This window comes from Phalacrocorax aristotelis, chromosome 7 (assembly GCF_949628215.1).
Source record: "Phalacrocorax aristotelis chromosome 7, bGulAri2.1, whole genome shotgun sequence".
Lineage (NCBI taxonomy): Eukaryota > Metazoa > Chordata > Aves > Suliformes > Phalacrocoracidae > Phalacrocorax > Phalacrocorax aristotelis.
Window position 1 is genome coordinate 55,244,574 of NC_134282.1, and position 13,306 is coordinate 55,257,879.

Below are 13,306 nucleotides of genomic sequence, written 5' to 3' on the forward strand. Positions count from 1 at the left end.
CAGGGGTGGCTGCTCAGGGTCCCAGCACTGGAAGGTCAAGTCCCTGCTGCCCCCCGCAGCGCAGCCAGCCTGGCAGAGCTGCCGTGCGGGGTGGTGCGGGCTCTGGCAGGGCTGGTCGGCGCGTTAGCATCTCTCACGGCCGTGTGAATTGGTCCCTGCACACTTCCCAGCACCGGGCAGCAGCAATTAAGGGCCGGAGGAGTCAGAACTGACACCTCTGCAAATGGGCCCAGCATTCCCAGGCTCCCAGCCGGCCCCAGCCCGGCTCTGTAGGTTTTGACACCTCCAGGCGGTCACAAAGGTGTCACCTCGCACCCCAGCCTCGCATAAAGCCGGGGCTGCCCTGGCACCCCCAGATGTGGGCAGCAGAGCGGACCCCAGCCATGGCCAGACCCACAGCCCCACTCCTGCCCCGGGGCTTCCAGCCCCTGGCGGGCCATGACCTGCTCCAGGACCGGGCTGGGGCCCTCGCCAAGGGCACCTCCCCGACGACATCTGCGAATCCCCCCGGCACATCCCCGTGTCCCCCACGGGGCCGGCGACCAGGGGCCGGGTGGCGGCAGGGCAGTGGGGGCGAGCAGGGGCGGTGCGGGGGGCCGGGGGGCCCGCGGCAGAGCGCCAGCGAGCGGGAGAAGCTGCGGATGCGGCGGCTGGCGCAGGCACTGCTGCGGCTACGGCACTACCTGCCACCCGCGCTGGCCCCCGCGGGCCAGAGCCTCACCAAGATCGAGACCCTGCGCCTCGCCATCCGCTACATCGCCCACCTCTCAGCCCTGCTGGGGCTCAGCGAGGAGGCGCTGGCCCGGCGGCGAGGGGCGTCCCCCCGGCACTGCCCCCTCTGCCCCCAGGGCCTGGGGTGCTGCCAGAGCCCGGACCCCTGCCTGCACCCACCAGCCCCAGCCCAGCAGGATGCCTCACCCCCTGGCACTGTTGGCTGGGGGTCACCTCCCATGGTGGGGACCCCCCTGGAGCTGCATGGGGTTCCTGGCATGGGGACGGGGGCCTGGGGGTCGCCCCCCTACACCCCTGCAACAGGGCATCCCCCGGAGCTGCACAGGACCCCTGACACCATCTCAGGGTCCTGGTCATCACCACCGTGCAGCCTCGGGATGGTGACCCCACTGGAGCCCCCCCAGAGGTGTGCCACAGCCACAGGCACTGGGATGCCTTCCTCCAGCTTCTTGGAGCCTACAGTCCCCCCACAGCCTCCTGGGGCAGGAGTGACGGACACAGGACACCCTGGGACCCCCACGCATGGCTCCCAGCTGTGCCAGGTAGGCAAAGCCCGCCCCCAGCCCAGCCCCTGCTCTTGCACCCACCATCCTGAAGGGCAGCGGGGCTGGGGAAGAGCCCAAGGACAGGCGAGAAGGGGACAGGGGGTGGATGGTCCTTGGCGGCGTGCGGGTAGAACTGGACCAGCAAAGCCACCTGCACGCCATGGCTGGGGTGTCTGCATGGGCTGGGGTGCACAGGGTGCGGGGTGTGGGGCATGGTACCACTCCACGGCCGCTCACCTGACATGGCTCTTTCTGCACAGCTTGGTAGCCCACCAGACCCAGCCCAGCTTGTCTCCTCGGCCCCACGTGCATCCCCTGTCCCACCCAGCTGTGCCCCAGCATGGCACTGGGGGTGGTGGAGCTGATCGCACCCCCCAGCCGGAGGGGCAGCGTGGGGGACGGCGGCGTGGCCATACCACAGAGCTGCGTGGGACAGACACCAGGAAAGGGCTCCTCATTAAAGCTGCCGTGCACCGCTGCACCCTGTCTCGTTACTGCAGGACCCTGCTCACTGTGCCCCCGGCCTGGGGCACCCCAGGGGCAGGCACCCCCACAGCCAGGAGCTGCCTCTGGGCCGGGGGCTCAGTGCCCCCTCCCAGCGCAGCCCACAGAGATGTCCCCGGCGCTGGGGTGATGGAGGGACCCACCACCCGGGGGCTTCCCCAACCCCGCTGACCACTGGCAGGGCACCTCCCACTCACCCATCCCTGTGCTCAAACCATCCAGCTCCATCCCTTCAGGGACCTGGGGAGCCCACGGGGGACAGTCCCCGAGAGGCCAGCTGCCACAGCTGCCTCCCGCCCAGACCCCGCAGCGCCCGCCCCGGAGGGGTCTGTGCGGAGGCACCGCGGCCCCGGAGGGAGTGGGCACGCCAGCCCCCTGCCACAGGGTGCGGGCCCAGCAGGAGAGCTCGCACGCAGCCGTCAGACAGAGGGGCTGGGGGGCTGGCGTCGGCAAAGCCCCCAGAGCCACTTAGCACCAGGCTCCTAACCGCCCAGGGGTGCTCTGCATCCCTGGCCCCCACCCCCTGCCCACCGCGGGGTCACAGGCACTTCCTGCCCGGGCCCCGGCGCAGCCCCCCAGGCCGGCCCCGCGCCCCGTGCCCCCCAGCCGCCAGGGCCACCAGTGAAAGCTGACGTGCAACCCAACGTGCGTGTTTTTTATTTACACCTCGCAGGCCTTGCATGAGCCTGCAGAGCCGAGTGCCGCCCCAGGCCGCCAAGGGCAGCGGGGCCCCCCCACCAGCCCAAAGCCCCCCGGTCCCCCCTCTGCTGCTCATCATACAGGTGCCAGGCCCTGTCCGCAGGCAGCGGACCCTGCCCCTTATGAGTAGCGAAGGACCCTGCCGGTCCAGCCTGGGGTGGGACACGGGGGCCGCTGGGAGGGAGCGCTTGGGGCTGGGGGCTGGAGAGGATGGAGTGAGCAGAGCTGGGGAGTGGGTGAGGGTCCGGCCCGGCCACAGGGCGGTTAGGCTCTGGGAGCTTCGGGCTCGGTCCCCGCAGCCCATCCCGCGCCAGCTGGCCGTGCGGCCGGGCCAGGAGCAGGGTGCGCAGCATCCAGGGCTGCGCGGTTAGCTGGAGGTCTCGCGCTGGAACCAGTCCAGCACCGCCTGCTTGTTCTCCTTCACCCATTCGATGTTGGCTTTAGTCCTCTCCAGTGCCTGCTCCAGCGCCCGTGTCCCCGACCCGAAGCCGATGTCCTGGTTGTCTGCCTTGAACTGCTCCAGCTGCCAGGGAGAAGCGGGGCTGGAGCCGCGGTTGGGTACCCCAACAGCACCCTGACAGCCCCCAGTGGCACCCCAGCATCCTGGGATAGGGACCGAAGCTGCCCAGACCCCTGGGCACACGAGGGGCAGGGGCAGGAGCTGGCAAAGGGCGGGTGCAAGGCGCCGGCAGTGCAGAGCCATGCCCCTGCTCCTGCGGGGGCTGGGGTCCTTGGTGCCTGGTCCCACGGACCTTGCCAGGGTCCAGCCTCACCTGATGCAGTTCAAACTCCGTGGAAAACCGCTGCGTCACTGCTAAAATCAGCCGGGAGAAGGAGAAAGAGCCGCCCCCATACCTGGGAAGGCAGAGGGACAGCTGAGCTGGGGGTCCCAGGCAGAGCAGCACGGGGGACCAAGGCTGCCCCGACCCCACACAGCCAGGGAAAGGGATGGTGCCACCCCCCGGCAAGGGGCACAGGCAGACAGGGGATGCTGCCTGCCCCAGCCAGCTCCCACAGCCCCCCGTGGACCCCTGCGTGGTGCTCACTGGGTGAAGAGCATCCTCCAGTTGCCGCGGATGAAGTCCCAGGCCAAGGGCTGCCCCACCACGTTGCTGGCGATGCTGTTGATGGTGGCAGTGGCATCCTGCTTCCGGATCTTGCTGGGGTCGAGGGTGTACTGCAGATACCTGTGGGGGGATGCTGCTGGGTGAGGGGCCGGCAGGGGCAGAGCCACGGTGCCCACCCGGGACCCCACACCCACCGGTTGAGGATCCAGGGATGGGGGCTGCAGGAGAGGGCTGTGCGGAGCCTGTCAGCCTCGGACACGACAGTGGCCTCTTTGAACCTCTGCCAGATGAATTCCCAGGCCTTCTGCCCACCCGTGGCCACAATGCTGCAGTAGATGGAGGAGCGCAGGTTCGGGGGGATCCTGTGGGAGAGAAGATCCATCTCAGCTGGGAGCCCCTTGTCGTGCCCAGCCCGGCCGCCTGCCATGGCACCAGGGCACCCTGGGGACTCACGGGTTCTCTGTGGCATTTTTCTGCCACTGGATGAAGTAGTGGGTGGCCAGGTCCTGGCACTCAGTGATGCCGTAAGAGCAGGCTGTGCTGATGGCATTGATCTCATTGTACCTGGGGAGAGAGGGGCCGCGTGGGGCTGGGGACCAGCATGCAGCAGCCGGGCACCGACAGGCTGCTGCCGGGCTGCAAGTGGGGCCATGCCTTCTCCCCGGCACGCGCTGGCTTGACTGTCCCAGTGCAGTCAGGGAGACCCCAGGGGTCCAGCCCAGCCCTGGAGCCACAGCACTCACTGGTCCATCAGGCCACTGGGGATGCTGGTCCAGTTATCGGTGATGATCTTGTAGTGGTTGAAGAGGGGCATCACCTGTTTCTGTATGTATTTCTGGGGGGCAGGAGGATAGTCAGTGCCCGGCAGCACCGGCATGAGCCCCCCACCCAGCTCTGGGTGCAGACCCAGCCCCTCGCCCCCATTCCCCCGGCGCAGGGCTCTGCCAAGTGGTGGGACCCACTGCGGGGCCGGGGCTGAGCGGCGGTGGCACTGCTCACCGACATCACCCCGAAGACCTCGCTGCGGTCAAACATCAGCTGGAAGTAATGGAGGTTGTTGAGTGCCGCCTCCCAGGGCATGTATGCCGTCTCATTGCTCAGGAACTTCGTGGTCCTCAAGGCCAAGGTCACATCGATGTGCTTGGCCCTGCGAGGGGTGAGGGCAGCGTCAGCTCCCCGACCCGCAGCTGCAGCCCACTTCCAGGGCGCTCACCATGCCATTCCCCCTCGCCGTGGCAGACCCCTGGGGCAGCCGCACCGCTCACCTGGCCAGGTTAAAGGCATCATCGATGATCTGGGCACGGTTGATCATGGGGATGACCTGGGAGAGGGCAGAGTCAGCGTCTCAGGGCAGCCCTGAGTGGGGTGCGTGGGGCGCATGAGGTGGGCGCCCACCCACAGCCTATGCCCCGGTCCCAGCTGGCCCCTTGTACCTCGTGGTTTATGGAGAGCTGCTGAAGGAGCTGGTCCCAGTTCTCCTGATTGTAGTTGACACGGAAGTACCCCGGTGACGTTCAGGTTCAGCAGGAGCCAGCTGGACTTGTTCACCTTGAACTGGTCGTAGATTTCTGGCAGGGGAAGAGGAGGGTCTGCTGGAGCCACCCCCCTGCCCACAATGGGGGCCAGGCTCAGGCGCCCCCCACCAGTGCCCTCCTGGGGGACCCCGACCTCCACCAGGGCAGGGGAGGTGGCAGCAAGACCCCCCACTCCCAGCCTGGGTAGGGCGCGCCATACCTGAGCTTTTGGTCAGCCAGTACCTGTCCCCAGTAGCTTCCTGCGTCATCCAGGTGATGGGAACGATCCAGGTGTAGCTGTGTGGGGACAGGCAGGCAGTGGGACCATGCCTCGCCCCTCCGGCCCCCTGGCCCCCACGCCGCCAACAGCACCCCACCCCACTCACTTGAAGACGGAGGGTCTCTCCACGGCAGAGGCGTTGCCCAGCAGGAAGTGCTCCTGGCTGACGCTGCCGGTGAGGGTGTTGACAGTCACCACGGGGAAGCCCATCTGCAGCGTCCAGTGGTCCATAATGTCACTGATGTTGCTGGGCAGCAAGATATTGTTGTTCGTGACAGCCTGCAGGGAGGACAGCGCCGTGGGTCACCGGTGCCAGGGCATCCGGGTGGGGTGCGGGGCTCGGGCGGTGCTGCACCTCTCACCCAGCCCACAGCAGCTGTGTGGCCGGGACCCCCTTCCACCAGCAGCCCCCCAGACCCGGGACAGGGGCGGGGAAGGGGCTGGGTCAGGGGGAGCAGCCAGGAGCAGCCAGCCCCCTCCTACCTCTTGCAAATGAATCCAGAGGTCCAAGGCGACAGTGTTGTTGTAGGCAAAGGTGTGGAGGTACGACTGCAGGAGAGCACCGGGAAAGTCAGGTGGGCATGGGCAGGTCCAGGGTGCAGGACACCCACAGAGCACCCAGGGAGGCCCCTGCCATGGGGCTCAGTGCCCCCCAGCACTGGCAGAGCCTCACCTGCAGTCCCTCCTTGAACACGTCCTCGGTGAGGAAGTCGGAGAGCATCCGCAGCACCGATGCTCCCTGTGGATACAGTGGGTGAGAGACCTCGGGTGCACAGGGCACCCTGCAGCCCACCCCACCACCCCAGGACCCCCGTGCCCAGTCCCCGTGCACCCGGGACTCACAGACCCACCTTGCTGTAGGCAATGTTGTCAAAGACCTCGCTGATCTGGGCTGGGGTATTGATCTCGTCCTCGCGGAAGGAAAGCGGGTGGGAGGTGGCCAGGGCATCCGTCGCCATCACCACGTACATCTCGTTCAGCACCATCAGGTCTTTCTGCAGGAGTGAGTGCCAGCACCCACCTCAGCCCTGCTTGCACCCTCCTGGCAGCAGGGGCAGCCCCCGGGGGTGCAGGGGTGGAGGGGGTGCCTGCACTCCCTGCCTGCACCCCCTGCCCGCTGGCCCAGCACTCACAATGTTCCAGGAGGGCTCCACTGCATCGGCACCCAGGTACTCCACATAAGAGGCGAAGCCCTCGTTCAACCACAGGTCGTTCCACCACCGCAGCGTCACCAGGTTCCCGAACCACTGCAGAGGGGGCACAGTGCCCTGTCAGCTGGGCCCAGCCAGCCAGCGGGGCGGGCGGGGGGCCCGGTGGGTACCTGGTGGGCCAATTCGTGGGCTATGACGGTCACCACCCGCTCCTTGTTGCCGATGGAGGAGCTGGCATTGTCAAAGAGCAGCGAGTTCTCCCGGTAAGTCACCAGACCCCAGTTCTCCATCGCACCCGCGTTGAAGTCAGGGAGGCCAACCTGGTCTGGGGGATGGAGGGGTCCTGTTGGCACACCACTGCCAGGGTGCCAGACTACCCGCCCACCCCCCATGCAGCTGGTGGCTCCTCCCGGGGACCTGGCCACCCCACGGCACCCACCAGACTTGGGCAGCGGGTACGATGTGTTGTAGTGCCCCTCAAAGAATTTGAGGATGGGGCCAGTCACTTGGAGCGCGTAGTTGCCCTGGCCCTCGGCGATGGCCTTGGGGCGGCCCCAGATGCGGATCTGCAGGGGAGAGACGTAGGGCTCAGCCACTGCCCGGACTCAGACCCCTGGGTGGGCAGGGGATGCCCCCATCTCCAGCCTACCAGCACATCTCCCGAGTCGTTTTGCACGTGGTCGAACTGGCTGACGATGAAGGCCAGCAGGTAGGTGGACATTTTGGGGGTGGTGTGGAACTTGGTGACATTCCAGCTTGTCCCATTTAAATCGTGCTGCCAGGTGCCTGTGGGGAATGGAAGGAGGGGGGGTCACCCTGCAGCCCTGCCGGGCCCCCAGACCCCCTGCCAGGGCTTCCCCCACCCCACTCACTCTTGACAGGCATGTTGGAAAGGGCCTCGTGGTCAGACGGGTGGATCAGTGTCACTGTGAATTTGGCTTTCATGGCTGGCTCGTCAAAGCAGGGGAAGGCTTTCCGTGCATCAGCTGCCTGCATCTGCGTGGTGGCCACCACCTTCCTGCAAGCAACGCCCATCAGCCCCCGGGGGCCTCTGCAGCAGCCGCACGCCCCAGGTCCCTCCACTCACCCCGTGCCCTGCCCGCCCCCCAGGCGCCTCCTTGCTGAGGGGACGTGCAGACACCGGAGGACACAGAGGCTCCCCCACACCCGTCCTGCTGTCCCAGTGAGAGAGGAGCCCCAAAGCCGGCCCATGACCTCCGCTGTCCCCAGGCCAGCCCCACACCACCCCCTCTTGGCCCTTTGCCCTCCACCTACTTTTCACCAAACTCATCCACATATTCGCTGCGGTAGAAGCCAGCCAGGTCGTCAGCCAGCTCCCCCGTGAAGATGGTGAAGAGCTGGTAGCGCTGGCCCTGCTGCAGCATACCGTTCAGCTGCACCACCAGGTACTGGGTGGAGGGCACCAGCCAGGTCTTGGAGATGGATGGTGCGCTGGAGCCGCTCACCGCCTGCAGAGAGGCGTGGAAGGTCCCCTGCATGGTGTATTCCAGCTTGTTGCTGTGGATGAGGATGAGATCGGTGGCTTCCAGGCAGACGAAGACCACAGTGCTGTTGCCCTTGAAGATGTACGTGTTGTTGACGACCGCCTTCAGGAAGGGCTGCAGGGTCACCTCGTAGGACTCTGGCATCAGTGTTGTCGGCAGCCTCCACTGGTCCCAGGGCTCGTTCGAGGCAGCAGTGGTGCTGGGCGTGGTGGTGGTGGAGCTGGTGGTCGTGGTGGCGGTCATGGAGGGGGCAGCAGTCGTGGTGGTAGTGGCAGTGGTGCCAGTATCCATCACCTTGTTCTTCTCCTGGTCATACACCACTGAGAGTGCGATGATGGTGGCCACAGCCCCCAGGCCCAGCACGATGCCCACGATGCCCACGGTCTTGCTGATGAAGAAGCCGGCCGCCATGGTGGGGCTGCGGGAGCGGTGCTCGTGGAGCTGCCCAGCTGGCACAGCTTTTAGCCTCTCGCTCCCACAAGGTTTATCAGTCCAAGTTAATGGGTGAAATATTAAACGACCATGAGGCTCAGGGCGGTGACAGCCCCGAGGATGATCTTTTCACCTGCCTGTCTCTCAGGCTTGCTGGAGCACTAACACCCAGCACCGCTGCAGCGGGGGTTCAAACTGGCAACTCAGGATCGCACCATCAGGGGTGGGCAGCGTGGAAGTGGCAGGGGCTGCGGCCCAGGCCTTCTGGGGTATCTCCTGAGCTCCTGCCTGGCACTGCAAGAGGGGCAGAGTGGGTGGTCACAGCCTGCAGCCATGTCCCCACCTTGCCAAGAATACCTGAGCCCAGCCTCTGGCTCAGTGTCGCCCTGTCTGTCCTTGAGTGATGGGGCCTGTGCCGCCACCGGGGGGTCCCGGCCGCCCGTCTGCCTGCAAGGGAGCTGCTGCTGGGGCTGAAGGCATGGCGGGTGGGGGCCGGCACCTGCACCCTGGCAAGGGCACACCTCACCGGGCTGCCCACACACCAGGGGAAAAGCAGGAGGGTGCACACTGCTGCCCTGGGGAGGCCACAGCGGCATGGCACGGCTGGGGAGGAACCCACTCTACCTGCAGCCCTCCCAAAGTCCAGGGTTTCATCGCCTGTCTCGCACCGTGAGGTCAAACTCCAGGCCCTGCGGACCCAGCCCAAGCACCCCGAGCTGGACCTGCCAGCTGCGGGGTACCCAGCAGCCTGCGCACACCACGGGCAGGGGGTCTCAACCGCCCGACACGCAGCTCAGAGACAGCGGGTCCTGTGGGCATGGCCTCGGCTGCGCCCTACGGCGCAGGTCCCAAGCAAACACGCCAGGGCTCAGGGAGCACATGCTTCTTCATGGGGGCTCTGCCCTGGCAGGGGAGAGCAGCCTGAGCCCCCCAGGCCATGCGGGTTGGCCCCGAGAGCTCTGCCAGAGGCCTCCCCAGGGTTGGGGTGGCAAATCGGGTACAGCAGAAAGCCGCGGAGCGAAGTCCCCATGCAGGGCAGGGTGCGGAGGGGAGGCACTGCATATTGCCCTGGGAATAGAAACTCCTTTTCCCGAGATCTGATCTCCCCGGGGGGGTGACATGGGCAGGTCCTGCCGGGAGCCACAGCTCCAGGGCAAGGGGCACACCTGGCAGAAGGCTGAGTGGTGCCCTCAGGGAGCCATGCCCTGTCCTCGACAGCACCCAGCTGCACCCGCTGGCGTCACCGCGCCTGGCAGAGCAGCCCCAGAATGCTGCGGCGTCCCCGGGCATTCCCTGCATCGCGGAGCTTGGCCGTAGCCACGGCCTGGCCGGCCACCGCTGCGTGCGGGGCTCCAGCACAGGCACACTGTGCCCCAGTCCCTGCCCTCGCTTCGGCCAAAGGCACACAGGGTTTGGGGAATCATGGCTGGGACAGCTCCCCCGGCACTGGGGGCCGCAGCTAGCCAGGAGGGTACTGGGCACCCCGCACGCCCCCCGTACACCCCCCATCCTGCACAGACGGGCATGCCGCACCCCTGCCCGGCGCTGGCTTTCCCCACACAGACCCTGTTGGACACGGCATGCAGGCACTCACCCCGGCTCGCCCCTGCGCTGGCCCCCTCACACACTTTCCCCCATTAACACCAGCCAGCCCCCACGCCCCTCCCTGAGCCCCCTCCCCAGGCTGCCTGCACCACCCCACGCCACATGGTCCCTATCTCCCCCAGCCCCAGCACATGCAGGCTTCTGCTCCCCCCACTGCAAAGCCCCTTCCTCCATGGAGCCCTTGCAGACGGCGCACACACATGTCCCACGTCCCACACGCAGGCACCCGGGGCACAGATTTTGGGCGTCACCCATATGGACTTCCTTGAGGCTCTGGCCCCGCACACCCCATAACCTCACATGCGCACACACCCCAGAGCCCTCCATAACCTCATGCACCCCCAGAGACACCCCCAATGCCTCCCCCCAATCACATACGGGCTCTATAATCCACACACACATGAAGTCTGCAGCCCCAAACATGCAAGCCCACAGCCCCACCGCCTGCCCCACACCCTACACCCCCGTGCCAGGCCCTGCATGCACCCACACAGCCCCTTTCCCCACTCGGCCCAAGCCAACGATCCCCCAGGGTGGGGACCCGCAGGACCCCCTGGCCCGGGGTCTGCCTCCCCACGCAGGTCTGGGCAGCGGCATCGCCCCCCACTCACCCTCCTGCGCTCAGCCGCGGGGAGCGAGAGGCAGCGGGGGTCCCGCCTGCCCCAGCCCCATCGAGGCACCCAGGACTGCGCCCTGCCTGCGCCCGGCTCTCGGGGGTCTCAGCTCTGCTAGCTCAGGCGCCAGCGGGAGGAAAGTTTCCTCCTAAAGCTCCAAGGGAAGTAACCTGAACCTCCTCGCCCCCTTAACCCCATGGCTGCTGGCTGGCCCGGGGCTGGGGGGCGGCCAGGGCAGCGGGGGGCATGGGGTACAGGCTCCTGCACACCCGGCCCAGGGACAGGGCGAGGGGGTCTTTGCTGGGTAAAGCCACCTCCGGCTCCGGACAGAGCAGGAGCCCCTTGGCTGCAGCCCCCCTCCCCGCAGCACCCGGAGCACCCAGGCACACCAGGAATGGTGTGCCTGGTTGGGGGTGCCCCTCACTCAGCCCCCCCAGCCCAGCACCCTGTGCCCCAGCCCCACCTGGCACTCCCTGCGCCAGCAGCCGTGGGTTCAGAGATGTCCCAGTTCCCGTGGGCAACCCGTGGGCTGCAGCTGGGGCACAGACAGGTTTGGCAGGGTGCAGTGCCCAGAGGCAGCCTGCCCCCGCGGCCTCCCGGCTCGGGGAGTGACCCAGCGCAGCCTGGGCACCGGGCCGGGACTCAGGCTCACCCACTGCTTGGCAGGGTGAGGCTAAACTCTTGCTACTGCGTGGCAGGTACCTGCGGAGGGGCTGAGCTGGGGCCAGGCTCCACCGCCTGCTCCCCTCCACCTCACTGCTGGGGAGGGGGGCCTGGAGCTGGGGGACACGCTCCGGCAAGCAAACCCCGGCTGAGCTCAGCAAAATCCAGCGCCCATCGGCGCCAAAGCGCAGCCTGGCTGGGGACGGGCAACGGGGCCACCGGGACCCAGCCGCACCTCCCGTCTCCAGACCACGCCGGCAGCTCGGACAGGAGAGCACTGAGCCCCCGGGCAGCCCCGGCCCTTCACTCCCTGCACATGCTTCGACCCCCCAGACCGGCTGGGGGTGCGGGAGGGGTCTGGTGACCCGGCCACAGGCCCTTAGGGCACACAGGGTCATTGCCAGCGCTGGGCGCCTCACAGCCCAGCACAGGGCAGGAATGCTGCTGCCTGCAGCAGGAGCCAGGTCTCACCTTCAGCGCAGCCTTCTCCCTCTGCTCTGCCAGGTCACTCGGGGCTCCTGTCCCAGGGCAGGACCCCGGGGTCCCTGGGCAGCCAGCAGGCCAGCCCCGAGGAGCCAGGGCTTGCCGGGCTGCCTCTGCCCTGGCCAGGCTGGCACTGCTTCCGCACAACCCCGTGGCTGCCGGGGTCAGGGCTGCAGCTCTCCTGGGTGGGGAAATGGGGGTCCAAGGGTTTGGCCTGGCTCATCCTGGGATGAACCACCCCACCGTCTCTGCCCTCTTCCGCAAGGGCAAGGGGAAAGGGAACAGCCAGCAGCAGCGGGACTCACCCTGCCCCAGCGTGGTCCTCGGTCCTCAGCCTCCTGCAGACCGCCGGGGCCAAGGCTCTGGCAGCGTGTGGGGAGGGGCAGTGAGGCCAAATCTGCTACCGGAGGTGTCTGTGCACAAACATCTCCTCACTGCAGAGGAACTGCACATGGCTGGACGCATCCTGCACCAGGGACTGACGTACCACAGTGCATGGCTGGACACACGCATGTCCCATTACAGCTGGGGCCACCTGCCCCAGCCCGACCCACCCAGGCACCCCCATGTTCCTGGAGCAGAGCGGGACGCAGGCTCCCCACCAAGCTCCTCACCGTGGGGCAAGCTGGAGTTTTCCCCTCCAACTGTCCCAGCGCCTGCTGGACAGCATGTCGCAGCCCCAGGACACAGGCCGGAGCCCTGCTCACCTGCTCCCTCCACCGCGCTGCTCCGGCGGCCGACAGACAGGAATCATGGAATGGTAAGGAGGAACGCTGGCGGAGAAGAGGAAGAAGCAGGTCGCCCAGCTCCTTGACCTCCGCTAGCCGCTGGCAGTGGCTCATGGCCAGCTGGGGAAGGGTTAAGCTACAGGGAGGGGAGACGGCAGGAAAATTCCTTCCAGGGAGAGTCCCAGTTTCCCTGCCAGGGGAAGTGGAGGCAGAGCCCAAGGAGTGCAGCTGGCTCCAGAGGGGAAGAGGAAGAAGGGGCCCTGAGCCAGCCCCGAGGCTGGTGGCCAGATGGAGCTGTGGCAGAGCCAGGGGCGCAGGGCACCCGGCTTGAGGAGCCCTGCTGCTCAGGGAGCTCACTGCCTGGCCTGTCCCCCGCAGCCATGCTCACCCAGAGCCCCAGGACCAGCCCTGCTCCCCCAAGGCCTCAGGCAGGCACTAGCCCCAGCCCCACAGCCTCCACACGCCCTGCCGAGCTGTATGGGGCTCACAGCTGCTCCGAGAGCGGACCAGGGATGCTCTGCAGCAGAGAGAAGGCAGGAAAGCTGGCAGGAGGGCAGCAAGCACTGGCAGGTTGCAGGCTGGAGACCCTGCCTTCCAATGGCCCCACCATGGAGGCCATCACAGTCCCCCCTGCCTGCTCCAAGAGCAGCCAGAGATCCTGCCCCAGAGCTCACGCTGCAGCAACCCAGCCCTCCCCCGCGGAGGGTCCAGGGCCCCACTTCCCACCATCATGCAGCATCCCAGGCACCAGCCAAGAGCTGAGAGCCCCCCAGGGCCACAGCCA

The 13,306-nt window shown here is 67.3% G+C and overlaps 2 protein-coding genes across 2 annotated transcripts; one reads left to right on the forward strand and one right to left on the reverse strand.

The window, feature by feature from the left end:
* The first annotated feature begins 383 nt into the window (after positions 1-383).
* Positions 384-2,610, forward strand: LOC142060588 (uncharacterized). Its single transcript, XM_075100960.1, has 2 exons — positions 384-1,274; positions 2,584-2,610. The coding sequence occupies exons 1-2, from the start codon at positions 384-386 to the stop codon at positions 2,608-2,610; spliced, it is 918 nt and encodes a 305-aa protein (XP_074957061.1).
* ANPEP (alanyl aminopeptidase, membrane) lies at positions 2,414-8,552 on the reverse strand. Its single transcript, XM_075100869.1, is given in 21 exon segments — positions 2,414-3,003; positions 3,254-3,335; positions 3,527-3,667; positions 3,742-3,909; positions 4,001-4,111; positions 4,291-4,382; positions 4,547-4,694; positions 4,813-4,868; positions 4,981-5,052; positions 5,054-5,115; positions 5,282-5,358; positions 5,448-5,620; positions 5,825-5,890; positions 6,015-6,080; positions 6,193-6,336; positions 6,475-6,588; positions 6,663-6,817; positions 6,932-7,058; positions 7,142-7,278; positions 7,365-7,510; positions 7,768-8,552. Coding segments are annotated over 21 exon segments (2,934 nt in total). The 5' UTR covers positions 8,409-8,552; the 3' UTR covers positions 2,414-2,847.
* Positions 8,553-13,306: the final 4,754 nt, after the last annotated feature.